This window comes from Styela clava, chromosome 15 (assembly GCF_964204865.1).
Source record: "Styela clava chromosome 15, kaStyClav1.hap1.2, whole genome shotgun sequence".
NCBI classification, from domain to species: Eukaryota; Metazoa; Chordata; class Ascidiacea; order Stolidobranchia; family Styelidae; genus Styela; species Styela clava.
The window spans coordinates 8,628,557-8,653,426 of NC_135264.1; the positions used below are offsets into that span (position 1 = coordinate 8,628,557).

At 34.0% G+C, this 24,870-nt stretch overlaps 1 protein-coding gene across 5 annotated transcripts in view; it reads left to right on the forward strand.

The window, feature by feature from the left end:
* Positions 1-24,870, forward strand: part of LOC120333878 (laminin subunit alpha-2-like) — a 60,837-nt gene that overhangs the window by 2,220 nt on the left and 33,747 nt on the right. For 4 of the 5 annotated variants that reach the window (XM_039401261.2, XM_078120471.1, XM_078120472.1 and 1 more), the window contains exons 1-5: positions 12,296-13,098; positions 15,267-15,415; positions 16,236-16,373; positions 23,950-24,195; positions 24,384-24,563. In XM_039401261.2, coding sequence (XP_039257195.2) covers positions 12,423-13,098; positions 15,267-15,415; positions 16,236-16,373; positions 23,950-24,195; positions 24,384-24,563 — 1,389 coding nt within the window. In that variant the 5' untranslated portion in view covers positions 12,296-12,422. Of the gene's footprint in view, positions 1-12,295; positions 13,099-15,266; positions 15,416-16,235; positions 16,374-23,949; positions 24,196-24,383; positions 24,564-24,870 lie in introns of those variants that run through there. The other variant, XM_078120474.1, reaches the window with a different exon arrangement.

Sequence of the window (24,870 nt, forward strand, 5' to 3'; positions counted from 1 at the left end):
CAAAACGGCCCAATTCGCCACGTTACTGTAGTAAATTGAATTGAGTCTTTGAAAGTCAAGCGCATATGAACCGAAGCAAATCTTTTATGATTTTGAATTTGTATATATCACATTTGACAAATATTTCGTTGTATTTAGTTCAGCATGGACACCCAGTAACATTACTAAGAATGTCAAAACTGTGCCAAATCTAAAATGTGAAATCTTACAAGGAAAACAATATTAGTAAAAAATGACATATTCCACGTATGTGACTCTCTGTGAACGTAGATCCTGTACATGTGTTGTCATAATGTCTCGACCTTGAGATAGAACAAACACAAAAGAACACAGACCCGATAATCTTATCGTTCACCTTTTGTGTACAACTATTCTTTGCCTTTGATGGTCGAAATTGCCGCATAATCCCAGCCTATTGCCGCGGCAATGTAAACTTTGGAACGGAAAGTTGACCGTGTTTCTTTAGCTACTACCCCAATAATCTCCCCCTACCGTCTAAACGGCACAGGGTACAGCCAGCCCTTTGACACGTAATAAAAGAGCATTAGCGTCGCTTGTCATTCCATTGCGTTTCCGAGCCTTTGTTGTATTCCTCGAAATTGGACTGGGGGATTTATCTCCGAAATCTGTTATTTTAGAGTCAGATTAAATAACTCTATATTATAAATCTGCCTATATTAATATCTTTCTCAGTATTCACGAAGCCAGAAAACTGTGCGAAATAAAGTAGGGTATGAAATATTTTATAGTGCATACGGTACGGAATTTGACTATATTAGCACCGAACATATAATCACTTGCTAAATCAAATCAGGCTTTAAATTTTTATTCCCTTTGTTAATGCATTTTTTTCATACTTACTCATAATAATGTATATAACATTTCTACCAAGTGATAAAATAATAGATGACAGCATATGACACTACTTGAAAATACATTTGGAGTTATGAAATGACGATACTGGTAATGTCATTCGCGTTCGCAATAATATCTATATATTCACCTAACGTGTATGCACTATTTTCCTATGGTCCCAATATGGTTCATGATCATCAAGATTGCACTGACCTTTGACCATAGATGGTCGTAATTAAATGAGAGAGCCATAGATCACCGAAAACGGGAAGCTATAACCTGCATGTCGGCTTGAAGTTGCCCTTTCAACATTTGCATGAGATTAATAAGATTATCACACGCGAGTACTGACCACAACTCCTCATGGGAATAATCTAAATGAAACTCACCCGACGTTATGGAAATCCCACTCGTGTAATAAAGAAGATTCCTTTGCCTCTTGATGTTTAATTCAGTGTGCGCATATCATCAGAGCATTCACGTTTGTCTTCACATAGTCAATGTGACGTGGATCCGTCAATGTAATGAGGCAGTGACAGATTTATAGAATGGAAATTCAAGAAATCGAAGAATCAATTGTTTGATAACACTATTTTTCAATAGTCAAATTATTTTATATGTATTGTTAGAGACAATTATATCATCTTTATGTTACCAGTAATATACTAAAATTTGTGTTGTTCTTTATGCCGAAATATTTATAAAGAATAATATGAGTACGTTGTGATACTCAACTTTCTTAATTAATAAATTTAATACAAAAATGCGCTTTATTTACACATTTTGGCAATAACTCCATAAAATCAGATTTTTACTTATTCAGTTATCATTATATATATATATATATATTATTTATCATCTGTATTGACCAGTGACTATCACACACCTCAAAACGCCCAGAAAAATGATCGCCTGCAAAATTCGGAATGTGTTCTAAGATTCGTTTACATGAATTGATCTATGTATTTGTTCTAATGTTTCTATCAAACAGGGAATGAATAATCAAAACGTGTTAGTTAACTTATAACATTTTTTTCGCGCGACGGTCAACGAAATTCAAGAAGTTGTCATCGAGAGTTCAAACAGAATACAAGAATAGAATCTATTGTTTCAGTTGACTCAAACTACCTAATTAGCATCCAGAATTGATACGATTAGGAACTGAAGTCACGCGATCTGTTCTAGAAAAAAAAATGTAAATTCTTTGAAAAGTTGAAGATAATTTGAACGGCAAAGTACCACTTCGTTTGTAAACTAATCCTTGTCGAGCACGAGTACATATTCGCCCAAGTATAAATTAACAGATTTGTTTGAATAGGTAGATGAGTAGAATATCAGATTAAGGTAAAGTTTACGTTTCATCCATAAGACACCAGTTGGTATGCGGCCATTAGCATTTCGTGTTTCTCTTATCTTAGCTTCCCAGTCGCTTACAAGTTGTTACTACTCCAGATTGTCGCGGGTCATTTGACGTCATCAATCGAAAAGGCCTGTTTCGTGTTTTGGAAGTATGTGCATTTCCATGACCCAGGCAGACCAACACATCTTCACCTTGAATCAGAATAAAATCATTTAGGTTGGAGGGTTTGGATGAGACCGTGGGAATGACCTATCCCACCCCAGTCAAGAGTGCTGTAAAGATTAAAGGATTTTGGAAATCTTGTTCCAAACAAGTTCATTTTTGGTGGTCAGAATATAATAGTGTCGATTGGAGGGAATTTCTCAACTTCATCCGTAGACTCTGTAAGAGCGATAAGAGTGTGGTTTTTGAATACTTTGTCGCATGATTTTCCTGACATAGAAAGAATTTCAAAAGCCAAACATCTGTTCAATTATAATTAGAATAACAATGTTTGTAAGTCGGAAAATTACGTCACTCTTGCCTAAAAGAAGTTTGGGTTCGGATGATTAATCATGATTAATTTTTTTTTACATCAGGATCACAATGTTCAGATCTAGACCATAAATCCTTTTCGGGTCCTGGCTTTATAGATGGAATTTGGTTGTCGCAAGATCAGACGAATTAACAATCTGTAATGAGACGGAGTACATTCGCAGCCATTCAAGGAAGCATTTACTAAAACTTTGTCATTTTCCCGCTCTTTTATTTCATGTCAACCGTATCGCTTTAAGTGAGGACCCCAATTCAAAAAGCGGCAGCTTTAGATAAACCCATTCACAAAAATTATTATCTTTTACTTCAGTTAGAAAAAGTCCTCGTCATCATGTATTTCCACTTTTGAGTTTTGATCATAAATTTCGAAATTATACATTTGTTAAAAACATCATTTGTTTGCCGAACGCTAGTATTTCAGTTTTTATTGGTCGTTTTGAACGCATTACAAAAGAAACATTACTTGGGTGTAAACTGCCACATTTTAACTGCAACAAAAGCCTTTTAACCTATTTCTATGCCATTCTGGAACAAAATTTATTTCCATGGGCTATACACGACATAATATGTTAATGTATAAACAGTATAGAGATTTACCTAAACGGTCAATTTCGGGGTTGAAGGGGGCTTGTCTATCAGCAAATGTCAGTTCGCGCGAGACTAGTCATTTGACACCTGCTGGGAAGTTCATTCGACCCATAAATGCTCGCTCACTTGTTACATTTCAAGTAACGACGACTTATCGTTTTCCTGCCGTTCCGCCCAATTAAGAGATTCGAAACCCTTTTCCCTGTTTCACTGCATAAAAAAGGCACTTTATGCACTCTCACCAGTGTTTAGGAACGGTTACTGATAAGAGTTGAGTTATGACGTTTATTCAAACGATCTAATCTGTTTCAACGTTTCAAATGTTTGATATTGGTATTGATAATGGTTTTAACACAATAACTATAGTCAAAAGTGATTGTCGACGAATTTTTGGTGGCATTTAATTAGTCAGTCAATATGTCTGACTACAAAAATTTCAAATCATGGGATAACAATGGCCGATCGGTACGGAATTTTTACATCGGGTTTGGCGACGCCAGTCAGGAGTCCCATGTCCTAAGCGAGGTGGCTGTCATCGAGTAGTCATTTCCAAAGCATGAATATTTTACAATTTCAACAGTTGACTTCTGAATTGTCACGGTTTTATGTGGCTCCAATGGATATCCGTTGCCAGTTTTACAGTTTAATTTAAAAGTGTGTTCCTTGTACTAAATGACAAACACGAAAGTTAGTTAGAACATAATTATGGGCTACGTTTGGCACGTGTGATAGAACGATGCTTGATCGTTGCCAACTCCTTTCACGATACAATAGGATTAGTTCGGCGCAATTGATATAAAAAATATTTGCACTGAACGGAAGTTTGCTTTTCGTGGTCGTCGTCGTTTTGTGCTATCTCATTCACCATAACCGCTCAATACGCTTACTCACTATGAATGTTAATGTCGTAGTATTTATAGTTCTATTATACTATAGTTTGAATTTTACGTTGTGGGTTTTAATCGCGCCGGGTTGTGTGACACGCCAACAAAAATCGTTGTCGCTGCCGAGTCATGTGTTAGCAAATGTCAATGCAGTTAAAAGTGAGTTTACGACAATATGTAGGTCAACCTGCTTTACAGTGAAACAGTGGAAAATTCACTGTAAATTATACAGGGCATATCAAATCGTTTCTCGCGTACAAGCAAAATTTCCCTTGCGCCCGGATTGGTCGCCTTAGTATGGAAATTACCAGAAACACGATAAAAATGTCTATAGATATAGTATATCTGATACACATAATCCGAAGATAAGGAAAACGTCAGCGTCAGGTTCGAACGTTTTCACACGCTCATATTTAAGGAATTTTAAGCCCAGACACGAAATGAATAATTTGTATGCAACCAAGTGCAGGCCCCATCATGCCAATGAAAGTAATCGATGCCCATTACATAAAAATATAGAAACTGACATAACACCTTGACATTGTATGTGAAATTGGAGGCACAAGAAACTACTCCCACTCATGAAAAAATGTGGATGATTCATCCTGAATTACTTTTTGAATATGGATAAACGTCCATGAAAACACTATTTATCTAAGAAATGAAGTTGATAATATCACAACAGACAAAAATCTTAAAATTTCAAAAAGTCCCGTTCAACAAATTTAGTATTATTAGATCGACAGTCTTGGTATCTGTGCCATATCTTTCTACGACGGATATTGGAGAATATATAGGATATTAGCGAAACACTAAATCTTTGTAAGTTCGACGAAAAACACCTGGAACGGCAGACTAATTTTGCAGCTGGTTATCACTTTAGTTTATATGTCGTTTTTATGTGAAATCGTGACTTGAAATAACTAAATCTATATTGTAAAATTTATATTTATGACTTTGTATATTATAATATTTTTTCACGCAAATTGGAATATATGTTTTTTTAATTGTTAAAACTTTTCATTATGTCTGCCGACTATATATATATATAGTATATGAGATATTTCTAATATAATAATTTGGTCTACTTGGGACGGCAATCTTTTCGGATTCGTAACATAAATTCCTCATGATATTTTATATATTTAGAATGTCGAATATTATTACGAAAAAGGTGTCTTGAGTTCATTTTTTTGAGAATTAATTACCCGTCATAGTGTATTTTGGGGGATATCTAATTGAATAATCATTTAGACAAATGGAATGAAATAGCATTCTCACCCACTGCATGTACATCGTTATATGAGTCAGTTTACTCTCCTACTCAGAGTGTTGAAATTATCTTTTGTATCTCTTTCTCAAATGAGTTTTTTCATCACGACATGCTCCGCGATTTTTCATTCTTTGAATTTTCTCTGTTGTAATATACATTCCAAAAATGTGACATTCAAATAAAATAAACCGGACGTTGAACCTACCGCCTGCCGTTTTATTATTTGGCGCGAACGTTGATTTTGCAATACACAGTCAGAAATAAACGTTTTTCTTAACAAATGTTTGAGTTTTGTAACTCTGTACATATAACTTTGTTTGCTCATTTGAAACGAGGCGCAGAAAGGAGAGGTGCAATCAAAATGTAGTAAAATTACCTGCTTTTCAAAACAATCCGTGTCTGTTTGACGCATGCATATGACGTGGACAAGCTCGAATGAAATGTGATGTTGGTGTATATACATTGAAATTACTCAAAAACTTAATATTTTATTTTAAGTATTAATATGAACATGTTTGCTGGTGACTAAGCTGGATCGTCTCATGGGTAATATGGTGTCGAGGTCATCAATTGCGTATATTGGCAAGGCCTCAATTTTGTCACATTCTATGCAGATGAGGTTTAATTAACTACAAAATCTAATTATAATCTTTAGCGTTATTGGTTGATAAGTGACATGTATAGGTAATAGCTAATTCTGATGTATTGCTTGTATTCGTCAGTTTATTGAGAATAGTGGATCGACTTTGTTCTAATTGCACGACTAAAAAATCCAGATTGCATAGCTTGCAACCAAAAAGGCAAAAAGCAACGGACATTATGACGCCACAATATCCCAATATTATGTTCAGTCAGAGAAGCATTTAGTTCAGATTAGTATTGCTGTTACAATAGTGAAAGCAAGTTACCTTTCATTGCAGTTAATTTCGTTATTATTGTTGAAAAATAACATCTTTTTTAACATTATCAATTTAATTGCAAAATACCGGCAATCGAGTAGCCTACGAGATAAGCTTTTCCCATTTCGTTGCTGTTGTTCACAAAACAAAATCGAATGATCTTCTTTGTGCTTGGAATTAGTGATGTGGCTCAATCTGTTATAAAAGGTTTATTAAAACATTAATTGAATTGCTTGTTATCTTCTTGTTCCAATTGAGCAATTTTCTCATAAATGAAAAAGCAACTAGCATTTAATTTAATTCAGTATTTAAATTCTTTTTATGTGTAGTCTTTTCAATGATTTGAAATAATCAGTATACTTGTAACACTTGAGGGAATTAGCTGTAAAAGTTGTCGTAATGAAGAGTGCTCCAATGTCCAGAATGGTTTTTCAAATTAGTGGGCCTTTGTTACCAATAGACATGTTGTGCTTTGCTGTTTCTTGTTTATATTCATAATCCATGTGCTTCAAATCATTGTAACTTCGTACAATGACACTTGTCATATTACGAATGAAACCTCAATTTTCTGAGAGCGTATTTGAACGTTGGAATTAGTCTGTACTGGAAGTATGGAGGGAAATATATTTTATAGATAATCAAATATTGACAATGAACACATTGCATAGTAATTCATTTATTGCTGCATACAATATATCGATCTGGAATGCACATATTATAACAACAAAAAGTTGCAAGTTTGGAATTATTTCCGGAAAGAGAGGAACTGTGAACATAATTTTCCTAATAACTTCGCGAAACTAATTTTTGTAACGAGATCGAATCCTCGAAGGAATTTCTCGACAGTTTCTAACGTGTACTTCGCTCTAAGTGTCCGATTGCTTCTCCCCGCGTTATAAATGCTAGTTAAATAGTATTGGACCACTCAAATAAAAATTACTAGGCTATAATTCACGTAGAAACGATAACCATGATTGCCTGAAATTATACTTTTGTCCGCATGAATTATCATATTTTTGAGTTGCATTTATTACTAATGTCGGTCTTTCTTTTAGTGAAACTGAACATTGCCGGTCACTATTATTTCTAATTAGGTAACCACCAAGTTTGCACCATTCAAAAGCTGAATATAGTAATTAATATATATATATCCACTTAATGTACTCAAGCCGAAATCGTAATTTTTGGTTCCTTGTTGTTGGTTGAACATTTGGAACCCTGGTGTTATGAAGTTGTTTCACAATAACAGTGGTATACAACAATATGACAATATTTAAATGAAGACAACATGAACATATGTTAAAAGTAGGGATGAATAAAATATAATATTTCAAACCAATCACAAACTTACGCCAAACTATACCACGCAAATCCACGGATCACACTTGATCGCAAATTCTTTCTCGCGAAGGTATGCCAATTGAATTTCGAATTACACGTGTATATTTTTATTTTCATTGCCTCCGTGTCGGGTGTGGTTTGTGGTGGTATATAATATGTATATTTTGTTTCGCGTTTATGTTCCGTGTCAGATTGAGGTACCGTTCCACTTTCACGTTTCTCAGGTGATGCCATATTCACTCATACGTAATCGTTATGGATTCCTTACAAGTACAATATTTGGATGCGCAATCAAGTTTAGAAACTGAAATTATTGTTTAGTCATTAGCGTCAAAACATACGCGGTTTTGTGGACCCATGGCAGCAAATTAAAATTTCTGCGTTCGTTTTAAGAGACTGATGATTAGTTTCGTTTTAACTATTCAATATTTGGTAAAATTTATGGATTGAGAATTGCAATACTTGCTGAATAACGCGAAGCTATGGAAGTTCATAGAAACACGTCCTAAAAGAGTGTGTACATGCATAAAATAGTCCTAACTGTTGAAATTAATTGTATTAAACTGTATTGTTTGGTATGATTTGGATTTCGGTACAAAAACAAATTTCAACCTAATTCAACAATTAGCACGATTGCAAATCCGTGCTTAATGTGAATTGAAGTTTTGCTAATAGTAATTGGCAATATGTGAATTAAGGTCCTCGGTATGCAATCCCAGGAAGACATTTCTAGTTACACTATAACCATAACGTACATTTTCTTAAATAATAATAACCCAGGAACGTTTGGTGCATAGTAATTATCGCATTGAGGAAAATGACACTTAGGCAGCGTCGGTAATCCGTCGCCTGATTTAAACCGCGCTTTTGTTGACTTTTACTAGAATTAGACGATTGTATCTGCAGCTGGAAAGTCGACTTTCTTCAGGAAGAGTTTTGTGTAAAAATACTTACGTTTTAGTGTTAATATGCGGGTTAGATTACGCGAATTTGCCGCTCAGTATTCGTTGCCAGCATGCAACGTAATAGTTTTTGGACTGTTTAAAGCGTCAATATAAATTCATGAATTCTTAGGTTTTTGTGGTAGTGAGTATAGTCTCTTATACTAACAAAGCTAGGAATTTTACATTATGATCATATTCAATTAAGGTTTGACATTGAAATATGAGCGTTTCCAGATAATATTTTATCTAAAGTCAACTTTGAAATGATGGGATTAGTAAAGAAAGACAGTAGTTACGTCATTACAAAAGACGCGTGTCGTTTATCCCCTAACAAAAAGATAGACAACATTCTTGCATAATGATAGTGTCGCAAGCTTACCGGCATATCTAGAAAGAATATATTGGCAAGAAGTGGATTTAGAATATTTGCTCCTTCACTTTCTATGTCAGTATTTTCCAAAAACGATAGAAATATAGAGACAGTATTAGGTGGAATTTTGTTTGTTGAATTGCATAGATTACACGAGTTATAAAAAATAACTTTTTTACTAGATTTTTAACTTGAGGGCGGGGACGAGATGTATTGGTACTAACATACATGTATAGGTGACACATCCTTGTCTATATCAAAGACGTTTTCCTGTCACTAATTTACGGTTCATTAGGCAGGGACACCTTCTTATATTATGTGTAAACATACCAACAGATTGGATTCGCTCACGTATGAAGTATAGATAAATCGAGGTCTAAATCTTGATTTATTGTTGGGGTATGCATTTCCAAGTATATTTATCAATAACATGTTCGTAATGATTTTTAAATTGGCAATGTGGTGGCACTCACATCCTTGAGTTACGCCAGAAGATGATACAAAATATCGTACAAAGTTCACAATCAGTATGACAATCAATATGAGTAAAAAATTAGTTTTATGGCTCCTGAATGAATAATACAGATAACTTTATTATCTGCTATGTCTGAAAGGAAATTGATGGACGTACATGATTTTGAAGTATTGCTTTCAAATTTGTCTCATACTCTTGTGTTTTCAAACTCTTTTGATGAAAATAATTTATTTGTTGTGGTGAAATATAAGCCGTATAAATAGTGTAAATGTAATATGTAGAGTCAAGATTAGCTGTAATTTTATAATATTAGGATCTTTATCTGTTTTGAGCAATTCTATTTTAATGTATTTTTATTGAGTCAAAGGTAAAGAGTTCAAATATACACATCAATATGAGATAGCTGCCCTGCTTCATATTTAAAATATAAACTGTAAATTTGATCTAAAATTTGCAAACTTTTTTTTACAGTAAAGAAAGCTATATACCTAATAGCTTTAAAAACTGTTTTATGGTTTAGTCAAAATTAAAGTAGAACTGTTAAAAAAATTCATTTTTTTGATAATTTATTCAGTTTTATAAGTGCTCTTTTTTATTTTAGAAGTCCGCACCAAAATAATCAGGTTGGCTAGCATTCATGCCAATTTATAATAATTAACAACAAATCGTAAATTAAGCAAAATGGCAGACTGTTTTTTAATAAATTTCTTGCAAGAGATAATCCAATTTCGTGGCCTATGTACTTCCATTTTCGCCTCGACTCGATGCTTACAATTCACCTCATAGTTCACAAAAATAGAATTTGTTCTTCCATTCAGATGTCACCACCTTACCATTACTTTTGCTTAAATATGCCGCGACGCGAATTCCTATTCAAAACTACCTTACGTAATGATTGTGGAATAAAATTCCATCCCATTACGGAAGCTAACAAGTTAGAGCGAGGATTTAATTTTTCTTCCGTTTGGCCTAACCCAGCTATGTTGAGTTATTATAGTCAATAATAACTAATGTTGCGCAAATAGGTTTGGTGTAAAGCCCTTGAACAAAAGCGGTCGCGTTAAAGTGGGGGATACGGATGTCGTGTAGTGAAAGGGCAAGCAACGACACTTGAAGATATTTCGCCCGATACTTGTCGCAAAACTTGAGAATAATTTCGTTAGCAGATGTGAAGGTACACAGCGATAGGGAAATTGAATCGCTCTTTATTTACCAAACATGAGCCAGAGATAAAATATAAATGATTTTCATGGCATCATAGTTGATCTTTGAAGTAATTATGATTTAGTAGTTCGAGTCTGGAAAGAAATAGCGAATGGAATAGATATGTACTTAGCAATGAGAAACGTAATAATTACCTTCCCAATTTAAAACTGTTTCAGTTAGAAGCTTTTGTAATTTAATACAACGTAGCTGGTTAATTTCTCATAAGTTTTTTAAAAATATTTTTTTGAGTAATTTGGCAATCAATTTGAGTCCTACATTCGACATCTTTCAAACTCTGGAATTGTCTCTAAAATTGTAAAAAAGGTGTATTTTACAAGTGCCTTACTTAATATGATCATAAATTTCAAATATCCTTCTGTTCTGAGTTTTTGTGAGTATTGGTATAGTATAGACAAGACGCCGATGAGAAATAGATCCAATAGCAGACATGAAAACGATAAAATTCGCCCAATTGTCATATGAAATGTCGTAGTAAGCGACAAAAAGTTGCTTTCGCGCACCCGATAAACGTTTTGTATTTTGCGGACAAAATGTGACATCTGAGGCCACGCTTATACATTACAAATGTCGATAAATTTAAAAATCTTGAAAGATAACAGATTTCATAACTGTTGAGAATAACGTAAAAATTATTCGAAAATTGGGTCGGTGACTTCAGTAGCAAAATAACTATTTTGGATTGAGTATTTGATTCTAGTAATACTTTAATGTTACATGGTCATTGATGCTCTTAGGTTGCCAATCAAATTATAGTTCCAATAATATTTCCCACAATTACCTAGATCGTTTTCTGATTAGTTTTCATACGAGTGTAAATTGAGGGTATGAGAGAGTGAATAAGATGCAGTTATGCTAAACTTCTACTACACGTCTTTCCCATTGCTTAGCGACTTGGGTAAATCTGGTAAACTAAATCCCATAACTCAAAGTAAATAAACAATCGAACAAGTTTAGTCTACTTTGTGTTTCTCTTTATCCGAGGTAAGCTTATAATCTGCCAGGAAGGATCAACAAATTAACTCCAGATTTGGTATAGTGTCAAGTTTCGGAATTTTCATACATTCTTCCCATGTAGACCTATTTGGTTTGTTTGTATGTTGGCATTGAAGGCCAAATTGATAACCGTTTCACATAAGAAAGTATTAAAAGGTTTTTATGATCTAAAAGAGAAGAATTGAAAAACGTGTTCAATGTGTTCAGAATTACAATGTCAGCGGTTTATTATGTTCAAGTAGTTGTCAGATTATGACTGGTTAAATTGTATGTTTCAGCCTTTTTTTCTGTTGAACTCCCTCCCTAAACTTAGGGCTGTAATTAGCCTTTTGTACCACAATTTTTCATATCTCTTCTAATATTTCAATATACCTACATCTGAGTTTGTTGCCTATTTAATTCGTGGTTCTGCTTTACAAATGTATAACCCCGTTGAACAGAAGTTATAAGTGCTTGTCTGTTCACTTCACCAAGTCTTTCACCACGCCTTTAAACGAGTAACATAAATAAACATCAAATATAAATAATGTTCTTTCAATTCCTCTAGAAGTGTGTGCCTTAGTATGTCAAATGTGCCAAAGCTTAGAGTAAGAATTTGAATTGTTACAAATGGCATACAATAACTCTTCAAGGATTTGCAAGAGAAGATTGTAAATTTTTGGCAACAGCTTTTTGTGTCATGACGTCACCAAAGTCTGTTAGCGTTTCTGAACAAGAGTCGGCATCGTGGTGCAGTGAACCTCAAAAGATGGCGGAAAACGTATCAATGCTGTCAGCGTCTGATGCGGTTATCGAGGACAAAATTTGTTCAGGCCTTTCAGATTTAAGTCAAGCGTGCCACGTGACCCCTTGTGCTTTTGAGCAAAGGAAACGATCAAACTTAGTTTCAAAGGTTTTTGATGAAGGATTTACAAACTCCGACATTTTTGAGGATATCACTCATATGAAAACCGTCTTCAGAAAGACGCCCGCTTCATGTGAAATGCGACAAATGAGGAGACATTTAGCGACTCAATCCTCTTCTCACGTTACAAAAATATCTTCAAATTGTCCAAAAAGGCAATTTACTCAAATCAACGATAATTATATGAAAGAAACCTTAACGAACTCCAGTAGAAAATCTTTCGTCAGAACAATTCAACCATGCAACAGATTATGTACAAAGTGTCGTTCACGTCATTTTAGTCCTTTAAAAAACCTATTTATTTATTCGGTTTTCGTCATTGTCATCTTCCTGGCACACCATCCTGTGTTGTCTGCTAAAACTCGGCATCTGAGGAAGCGACAGCGTGATACAGATTTAGGTGTAAACGAAATTATTATGCCTATGTTTCCGAATGCTGGATCTAATGAAGGTACAGTTTCAATGACATAGATTGTATTTAATCGTATAAAAACTAGGTGACAGTTACATACTAATTTCTTATTTTTTCACCACGTTTTGCGGAACAGTATCGGTGTATGCGTTCATTCTTCTAACCAATGTGGAAATAGGGCCCGTTCATGTTCAAATTTCTGAATATTTAACTGATTTCATTTGCATTGCTGTGTTATGGCCGGTTAATATGATTCTGATAGCAACTGATTTTTGAGGCCAAAGTATGGTAACAGAGCATATGGTATACCAGCCAGTTTCCCACCCGTTTCCAAAACCATCCCCGACCTTTCATGAGCTTTATACTATTGTTACGTAGGAAGTATTTCTGACACTTGGCAAATATCAGCCACTATATTTCAAGCAATATAATACTATAGGTCTGCCCACATTTTTTGAAAAAAAAGGTGTGTCTCCTTGTTTGCTTTTTATCAAAGGCGAATAAACCGACGATTAAATTGAGTGTTCCCACATTGTGTATCTGTTAACACCATCGCTTTCTTAAGAATGTTTATTTAAATAGTAAATACACAACGGGAACATGGGTGAAGATTCAAAATTCGGCATAGGAATATTCCACCAACACTAATGAATTCTTCTAATAATTATATTAAAGCAGAATGCATTACATTCACATGTATAAGAAAAATTCCGCATGCATTTAAATTACAAAAAAAGAATCTATTGAATAAACTTAAATTCCACATATTCGAGTTTCCTTCATGTGTACAATAAAAAATTAAAATTGCATAACATCGTAAACTCCTGCTGATGCACTCGGACGAATTCGATTAAGCATTTCCCAGTAAAAATTTTATTTTATTTTGTTCATCAGAAGACCATGAAGATTTTATACCAACTGCCTAGATTTAAAACGATAATTATGATCAAAACCGCGATTTTGTTAGTTGCATAATTAATTGATAAATGATGTCAAAATTTGTGTTACATTCAAGCAAAAAATTGACCTGTAAATATTACCTTCGTGTAACTGTTTATATGCGTATGAATTGAACCATTTTTCAACATATCTTTGTTTGATTACGCTACATCAAGATATATTCAAAGTTAATCATTAACAATCTTGAAAAATCACAAATTTAGTGATATTTTCACGTATTTCAAAGCAGTATGATCATCGTTAAATCACTATTGGTAATGATTTCGCGAAGTTTTTACATTGTTCAGAGTTAAATACAGTGAAATTGCATTTAATCTGTCAAATTTTTAGTAGTAGATTATGATATCGTATTATTTTGATATTTGGTGTGACGTATAACAAACGTATCAAGTTTCTATTGCGGCTTACATGTATTACAATCGTATAATCATTCGACACCAAACACGCCGCCGTGACCTCTAATTTTGCCAAAATTAGTTTTATTCAACAAAGCCAAATTTTATTATCCGTGACGTTGGTATACTTTGAAGTACCTTATTGTTAATGTTCGAGTAAAATTATATTAATATCACCCACATCACAATGAAAAAATTGATAACACCACAACAACTTGAACCTTGGTAGTCAAGGAAGCTCTGATGCGCAGTTGTATGACTTAAACAGACACGGGTGAGAAGGCGCGTGTCTGTGAACAATTTTAAGAGTTTGGCGTGTAAATAAATTTTAAACTAACCGGTATCATTAAACTAAATCTTTCATCGGAGTGTTAAGAAACATTAGTGAAATGATTTATACGCCGGGAAACAATTTATCGCATATTTCAGTTCTTAAATTTCATTGGAGAATATTATTCATACATGCTTTGATACTTCAAGGATATGGTTTCTTGAAAATGAGAATGAAACACGGGATAATGTGACACGAGCTATGTCAAATAAAGGGTTAGTGGTAAATTCCAATAAAATGAATAATAATATTAACAAGGGAGCGATGCTCAAATATTTGGACAAGAAGACCAAAACGAAATAGTACGTTATGCAATATGGCACAGTAGACTACCGCCACAAGGTGCGCAATTTTTAATTTTAATGACGTCATCGAAAGACGATCGATTTGTAAATTTTGTGTTCCAAAATTTGTTTAATGCATATAGCATGTACTTCGAAACCAAGTTGAACTAACGACCCCAGCGTCTTCCAAATCCAACATTTTTGTTGCGAATATCACTATATTTACATTGTTTACAGGTCTTTATCCGTCAATGGTGAACCTCGCCGCTCAAGCTCGTATAGTCGCAAATGCTACTTGTGGTGAAAATGGCCCAGAACAATTTTGTAAGCTGGTAGAACATGTTCATCGGATATCAAGACGACGACGGAAACGGAGTCAATGTGACGTGAGTGTTGCAAATACTAGTGGCGTTAGTGTACAGATCAGTCTTTAAAAATCCCAATATTTATGGCGCATATAGTCTACCGATGATGTTTCTCCGACCCTTGACCTCAGAGAATTCCTCCTTATACTTTACTATTACAAAATTTCGGATGCTCATAATGCGAGTGTTCTGGAGCTTACAAATTAGTTTACATGTTCATAACTATCATTTTTATTGAAAACATTCATCCATGTGTCGCTTGCAGGTACTGATAATAATTTTAGCCTATAGTCTATCGCAGTTTTTGATTATTGTACGTAAACTGGAGCTCTTCGAAAGACTATAGTGGCCTTTAGGTTATTTCATTTATAACTAATTTTCGGAAACACTACTGAAAATTGACAAATAACACACAAAACCACTAAAAGGAGGCTACGTTTACAACCATGCTTGGGTATCTGTATGAGGGAAAGAAGTGTCTAAGCGGCTGCACAAATTGCAATTGTTACGTCATTGTTGACTTATTGCTGTTTGGTAATTGTTACGGAAATAAACAGGTAAACCAATTCTAGGAGAAACGTTCATAGTATCGTAACGAGCCGATGAATTCTCATGGATGTATTCATTTCATCTCCTTGGGTCTATACATCTCTTACCAATGAGCACCCTTTCCGTGATTCTATTCCCAGCTTTCAGACATTCTAGTTGTTATTCCCGGTTTATGCAACTGATGGGAAATTGACTAGATTAGATATTTCTAACAACTTTTCATTTTGTGAAAATAGATTGAATGGGGGAATTAACTTCTAAAAAATTACTGTTCCACATTATCCTTTCTCAGATATGTTCTTCACATCCTCATCAAAGTCACGATATCGAATATGCAATCGATGGTAGAGGAAGTCGTTGGTGGCAAAGTCCTACTATAAGTAGTGGATACGAATACCATTGGGTGACAATTACATTGGATTTGAAACAAGTATGTTCTATTTTTCTAACTTTCTTCAACACTTTATCGACTGATAAGTTTCCCCCTTATTTTGCTAGGATTGATAATACCAATCGGCCATCGCAGGGTACCAACTGTAGTCTGTTCTTTGCAGTTATCATGGTCGCACTGGAATAGAGAAATAAAATTAATTGCTCGCGCCTTTATAGAGTATTTCCATGTGCTTTGCGTGTGATTTAGTCATATCCTCAAGAAACAAAATTACTTTTTGCGACATGTTTTATGAGATTATTTCGCTGTTTGTTTTCATACTCGAAAATCGTCTTAGTCTAGACAAGGAGTACTTGACAATTACGACGTTCATAATAAAGCTGTAGGTCATAACTTGTTATTTTGTTGTGTTTCATTCACCAACTAAATAAACGCAAATTTGTGAAAAACGCATGAAATATGTTGGTAAGCTTGCGTGATGCAATGTAGATAATGAAATGCACTATCTGTATGGCATCATAGCACCTGATTTTTGCAAACAAGTAAGAACAGATTACATCAAGTCAAAATTGAACATCTGAAAATTAAGTTCTCAGTTAGATGAATATATATTTTCCAAATGCCATTTTATTGATTTCCTAATAGACATTGAGTGAAAGTACTGCTACTACACAAGTTACTAAAACTCTCAATGGATAAATATATACATTTAAGCCAATATTCCGTTTGTACCAGATAGGGGGATATCGTATTGCTCTTCCCATAGTGAACCAAGCTGGATTAATAGGAAAAATCATTTATATCAGTGACTCTAATATTGCGATACAACATCGTCCTAAATAAAACCAGCAGAACAAGAACCATTGCAAATGTTGAATTTTTTTATCGTTCATTAAATGCCTTTCTTATCAGATAAGTTGGCTCGTTGTTTTCATACTTTCAACACAATAACATACGCCCACTTGCGTCTGAGTAGGACCCAACCAGCTGTGCGCGTGATTAATTTTTACCACACTGCCGACGTCTGAAAAAACACGAGCTTGCATGGTTACTTTATTAATTTTTTACAAAATAAAATACAGAGATCTATCTAGTTTACGTACTTCCTTAGGTATGTGGAACTGTCGATGTATCCTTATCAAATCAACTTCACTTGAACGTAAACATTTCGTCATTCTTTCAAATATATAAGTACACTCCCAACATGCATTTTATGTATTTGTTTTTATTATTATTCTAAATATTTTCGTTTATCATCGGCGCTTGCTTCTAACTTACCTTAGGCAATGGCATAGTCTTGACCACAAATGGAATTAGGGTCAATTTCAATTCCACGTTTATGACGTCGACATTTACTTCGCATGCAATGTGTCCATGGTTTGTTGTTGTTCTCACCTAAAGTGTTTAAAAACTGTTACGATCTTGTTAAATTCATTTTTCAGTGATGTAATCTTGACTTCTTTTATAACAAAAACGCATAAATTTTACACGAATTTTGTAGTAACTAGAAAGTTATAATTGACAGGCTCAAATTCTATTCAAATATATATTTGGGAGTTCAAATCTACTGGTGGTTATTATTATAAATGTATAAATCGAATTTATCTCTCTAATAATTTTTTTGGGTATAAATCATCGCAATATGCTGAAAATTAAGATTCACATGGAAAATATAACATTCAAACTCCACAAAAAAATCATGAATAAAAAAAAACATTTTCTTCATTTTCTGTTTTTAGAGAAAATTTATTGAAAATTATAAACATGCTAGTTTTTGCTTGAACCTTTGTCATATGTACTACGCACTTTTTTTTTTATATACGACGTATTTATAAAGAACTCGCTCTGAACTAGGCTCCACATAATCAGCCACTGCTGGGTGAGTAGCTACAAGAAATGGAATCTTACCGGTGGTGGGCATGGGATTTGAACTCAAACTTTCAACCTGCGACGCCATCGCCTGATAGGTTCAACGCTTAAACCATTGCGCCGCGACCATTGCGTGAATTTATGTAAAACAGCTTAATTCTTCCAATTTTCCAATAGTTCATTTTTTAATTTGATTTAATTTATTTTTAATAGGACAAAATAATGCGCCAAATTTCTATATAGATCACATGTAATATGTCGTGTGCCTCTGCTTGATAATTGACTGAATTTTATCTGATGCCAAAATATATTTTCGTTTCAAAGGATTCATGTAGTACATCAAGAGGTCAGACGCATTTAAAAGATGCTATTCAAATTTACATTTACAAATTAAATTTGGCCAAGGATAGAAATAGATAATATTTTCTTTCTAATTGTGTGTTAGTTATGAATCACACTTGGTCGACTATGATAAAACAATCACCGATATTCAACCTAATGCTATCTATTATCGCCTCATTCGCGCCACAAATGCCATTACCGTGTTTCTATTCTGTTTTGAAGAAGCATTTAAATTTGTTGGGGTGAGCAGATGTACTCACTTTATCATAAAACACTTTTATCCACTACTATATATCATTTACGCCTGGAACGGATCTATTTTTAAGACTGTCGCGTGAGTAATAAACATAGGACTCGTCGCCTTCAAAGGCGTCTCGTGCGAGTGACGTCATAGTCTGGCGACGCGGTCGCCGTGAACGACACAAATTAGCCCGCAAAGCTTGTGTTTCTATAATCACGCAGCGATTTGGTTATTGGCTTCAACGTTCAAAGATATCGCATAAAATTAGGACAAATTTATCCAAAATTTGCGATTATCAAGAATATCGTTTTCGAATTTGTTTTATATTTACTGACAACGTTTCAAATTTTAAATGAATAATTGAAAAAATGTCAATTTCGGCTACAAGCGTCCCCGTGAATTGACTAATGTTTGTTTTAATATTATTATACATTAAGAAGTGGAACTTATAGAATGCTAATGTAATTTGAAACCACAATTCTAGTGTTTTGGTGACATGTATTGCGTGCCACGGGCGCCACACTTCAGAGAAACTTCTTGACCCGTACTGTAAATTTGAAAGTATATCCAATAACGATATGTTAGCGCCATTTCCATATCTTCTTCGATTCCCAATTTTTGGGCGAAAACACAAAAATCACCATATATGGAAATATCACGATAGTACAGATCAAGTAGCTCGTCTCGAGACGCGTTTTGGGAATAATGGAAAATTGTAGGCCATTTTATTCACAACCCCTTGTTTGATCGATGATGAAATCCTCAAATTCAAACAACGCATTATGACGTAATAGAAATAACTCAAAAACGCATTTTACGGCTTTTACACGAAATAGTCAATTTTCGATGTTTTGTAAATATAATTATGAAACGCTAAAATGACATCCTCGGAAATGAATCCCTTATATCTGGTGCTAAAATTATTTGAAAAAATACAAATTTGATGTTTTTAACATTTTAAAACGATTTTTCTCTAATAAAGTGGGATTTTTAACCCAAATCATAACAGCTGTTAAAATGTCGTCATTATTTGAACGTTTTAGATAATTTTCCTCGTTGAAAATACTTTTTGCAAGTATTATATTTGTTGCAATATCATGTTTTGGTTTTGCTAAAATTTTGTGGCAAAAGTAAATGTGAATTGGTCGTTTTACAGATGTTATCTTTTTCGTATGTCATTGCAGAGTAAAAAAAAATTTTACCATTTTAAAAATGTTACTCTTCGTTTACAAATTATCATAGAATCATTATGACGTAATTTTTATGCATGAAAAATATTAATCTAACAAAAAATGTTTTACCAACTTAGATACCATGCCATGCTTAAACTTGACATGTATCATATAATTCATTTATGACCCACACTAGGCCCGGGGTAGATATTCTAACCTTGGCCAATCAAATATTTGCAGTTCGGTATATTTTGAAACTTGTCCTACTCAGTTTCCCATGACGCAATTTCTGGAATGTAGAGTCGAGTGTATATGGTCATAATGCATAAGCCCTCATTACCATTATCAGATTATCTTGTCAGCTGGAAGGGAAATGGACAATCGCCATTTTGAGATTTACTCTTTTAATTATGTACTTTTGCATATTTACTGCTTATTTTAGTAACTTCTGTACATTTTTATCTACACACACGATTTGCAAAACTGGAAAAGTTGAAATAAAATTTATTTTTTTGTCTATTAAAACTGCAAATGCCCGGCGATTTAGATATATAAAAAGTTTATTGTACATGTTCAAATTATTTTTTCATTTTTTTAATATTTTTATAAGTGAAATACGAAATCACATAATATCAACATCTCTGCATTGCTTATTTTTTTATTTTATTTTCGGCTAATATAAACACTATATGACTATTGAGAAATGACACTCCACTTTTTATTTTAAATTTAATCTAGTAACAATAGCAAATCGCAATTTGGTCTTATCAGATGGTTTTTTGACCAAATCTAGCAGATTATTGATCCAAAATTTGAAATATCACTCTTGACTATCTTGAACCAACCGATTTTTTCGGTATATCAAAGAATTTCTGAAATTTGGCGGTTGTGATTTTAAAAATTGGAATCACTTAATATATTATGCGAAAATTGATAACGTTTTGAATTTCCAAGCATAACAAAAATTTCAGCAAAATTACCAAAATTACACGATAATAAAATGAGTAACTTTGTCACGGTATAAAATCATTAAGATTTTGCAAGATTTTAATCACACGAAATAACGAAATAGAATTTCAATTTTCTGTTATTGTTTTAAAATTGTGGCATACAAAAGCAAATAATTTTTATCTAAATTGATCGTGGATGGCACATTGCTAAATTGTCAGCGAATCTGACATAATAATTCAAGAACTAAAGAATATTTCACTTAATATTTTTTGATTTTATGCAATCTATTGCCAAAATATTGGTACACATGTCAGCAACTCTGGCACAAACCTGGCCATATCTGATAAATCGAAAGAAGACGCCATGTTTTGGTTGTGGGTTCAGGTTACATGGTGGATCACTCAAACGCGTGTCGCGTATAACGTGACTTTGAAACTCGATATTGACCTAATGATCGCGGTTACTTTCCATTTCATCTGTGACGTATTATATCACGTGACCAAACATGATAAAATCAATCATACGTGACAGATTTAATTCTAACGACAATATCAGTGACATTTATAATCCTTATCCATATTTATAGTCTTGATATAAAAAATAAAACCCACAAAATTAGAATTTTTTTCCTCTGATCTCATCCATACATTTACGGTTCAGCAATTTTAGGTTTTAATTTATTAACTCGTTTTCATTATTTTAAATCGAATTGTCTATATAATATCTATTTGGATGAACTAACTTGCAGTTACCACCAAGAAGTAAATAAAATTTCATTTTGACTTCATCTATAGGCAGATTCAAGTCTTTCCATAACTTTTTGGCGTATCGCCATTCACATTCGGCCAAAGATATTCGAGTCTTATTCATAATTTCAATCCTGAGCAATATCCTGTTTGTGGTAGATCACTGCTGTTTTATTTGGATGATTTGAAGACATAATATGATTGATCCCCTCGGTGTGAAGTTTACCGCTTTTTTGTTGAAAAATTACCGTAACCGTTGGCTTAAATTAATCCAATAAAAATGTATCACATTATGACCTTCAAGCGAAGCTGTTTGCTAAACGGCGTGGTGGAACTAAATTTTTTTTTATGAAAAAATATAAATAATAAAATTGAAAAATAAGGATAAAATTAAAAAAAAAAAATTTGAAACTAAAATTCGACTGAGCACGGTTTTCTTAATTAAGTGAGTTTAGATTTTCCGCTGAAAGACATTATTTTGATGTTCTGTGCGCCCTTTTTTTGCGGGTGTTCGGCGGAGTCCAGTGTTTGGCTTAAGACGTATATCCGTTGCGGTTATAATGAAGTATTTCTGATATTGCAACTACGATTACCTTCCATTAATATTTCCGCTCATTTTAACAGTATTCATTTTTAGCCACCCTCGAGATTAAAGTTAGCCAATAACCAATATTGACTTAATGGGTCTCCCGCTAACACAGTAATATCCTTATTAAATTCGAAAAAGTCAATGATCTCTCACTGGTTAATCCGCTTAGCTACGGTGCTACACTAAATCCATTCAAAGTATATTAATAACAGCGCTGTTGGATCGCGTGGCGATTTTTAATAATGCAATATTAATTTGCTGGGTTGGCGGTACCGCATAGGATGCTGTATTGCCATTCGATTCATTTCCGCACAAAATAGCTAGGTCCGGGTAGAAATGGGAATGGATATATTGTCACCATTCGCGAAGGATTTAATATTCAATGCGCTGTCAGATAAACAGCATGTTAATATTTTTAATTTTTTTAAAGATTGACAAATCGTATTGTAATTGGCAATCGTGCATGCATTGTTTCCATTGAAATCGCCAGTTCATACGTTAGCTCTCTATAAAACTTGTTTTGTGCTGAATCAGAATAAACCAAATTGATATTTTGATTGGAAGTTGTCTGTATATTCATAAGCAACATCTTACTCTTAGTTTTTGTCCAGGTACAGCCGGATTTATTTGGGTTTTCAGTATCTCAAAACGTTAATGAAATAACCAAGCAATGAAAAAGCCTAAATTCACATAGTTTTATAGCTACAAAAAACACCAGTTGATTTACGATTTGAAGTATTTGTGTTCAATTGTGTGTGAAACGCTCTAAACATTTTTAATGTAGCAATTTTAATTGCCAGATGCTCAATTTTAAAATATATTTTCTTTTACTCTGAATCATCAAATATTTTAATGAAACTGTTGTATCTTCAAATATTCCAATTTCCAGATAAAAATCCCCTTTAAATTTCAAATAACTTAACATTTATCCCATTAATTTCTATTCGAGTCATTACATAATTGCTAACTTCCGATTTTCTGGGCTTTTCCAGGTCATTGTAGAGTCACATCAGCTTTATAAAAATAAAATAAATTTTATAGCGCATTCGTGCCGAGTGACGATTTTACTAGAGCACGTTCAGTGATCGTTAACTCGATGCATCGATAGTCGATTTGATTTACTGCCTACATTTTCTTTGATCATTCACCTAATCTGTGATCGTAAATCGAACGACTAGACTGAACAAGACGGATTTTGATAGATCCAACGACTTAATATGCCAGCCGTGGGCCGCGAGTTGGTCGGATTAAATGCAGATAAATAAGAACCGTCATATAAAATATTTTGGTATAAGCTTATTACAGGCAAAATTTTGAAATTGATGAAGTAGAATGGACTTCAAGTTCCGTGAACGTGGCTGTTTCTATAATATTCTCATAAATATGAATGCCAATAATACACCTTTCAATTGAAATTAAAGACTTGCCATCTTTTATAATTACATATCAAAAGTCATGAATTGCAGTACTTGAGGCGATTTTGGTGTGAAATTTCGACGTCATATCGAAAACGCATTTTTCCTTGGTATGAGGAATTGTTTTTTTACTTCTGCGAGACCAACAGCGTTTGTCTAAATTGAAAATTTTGCGTTCCTAGTCTCACTACAAGACTTGCATGTCTCATGTCTATTATATCATTAATTAGTAAAATTTATAGGAGCAAAACTTCGCTTTAATTTCCATATTTCGTTATTACTTCTTATAGGTCTTCCAAGTGGCGTACTTCATTTTCAAAGCGGGTAATTCACCAAGACCAGGAAATTGGATTCTAGAAAAATCTCTCGATGGCATCACATGGCAAGCGTGGCAGTACTTTGCTGTCACGGATAGCGAATGTAGACATCGTTATCCAGCTCGAGTCACAAGAATGGGGTCACCAAAGTTTCGTTATGACAATGAAGTCGTCTGCACTTCTTTCTTTTCGCAATTATTGCCACTTCAAAATGGAGAGGTGAGTGAATATTAAATGTTTCGCATATTTTTAATTAACCATTTCGGCATTTCCCCCTCTCTCTCTTGTCAGCGTTCCCTCATTTTCATTATTTCGTCCCTATTGCATTTCCCACCTTTTCTCTCTTCTCCAGTTCTCACGTTTTCCCACCATTTTCATGCAAATCCATCAACTTTGCCTGAATTTAGATTCACATATCAATGATAAATGGGAGACCAAGTGCAGAGAACCCTTCTGACGAATTAATAAAGTTTACTTCCGCTCGTTACGTTAGACTTCGATTCCAGAAGATACGAACTCTCCATGCTGATCTTATGACAATCTCTGGCCAACCGGCAGAGTACGTGGACCAGTCAGTGACGCAACGGGTAAGTCGACTTGTCAGTATACTTATCAAAACACCCACACAATTTCAAATATACCCAAATCGGAACCCGAGATTGTAACACGTCTACATTTACACTTATTTTTCAATTTAAGATCAAACACGATACAACGGTGTAATATTGCACCTGAAATGTGCTCGAGGGGAGGGGTCAATTGACTTTCCTAGCGACCATTGTCAAGCTTTCTCTGTAATCCGTAATTTGAGGAAAATTGGCGACATCAAATACGGTTGACCGCTGATTTCCGCTCGTGGCAGGGAATAGACTCATATTAGTTAAATTGTTAATA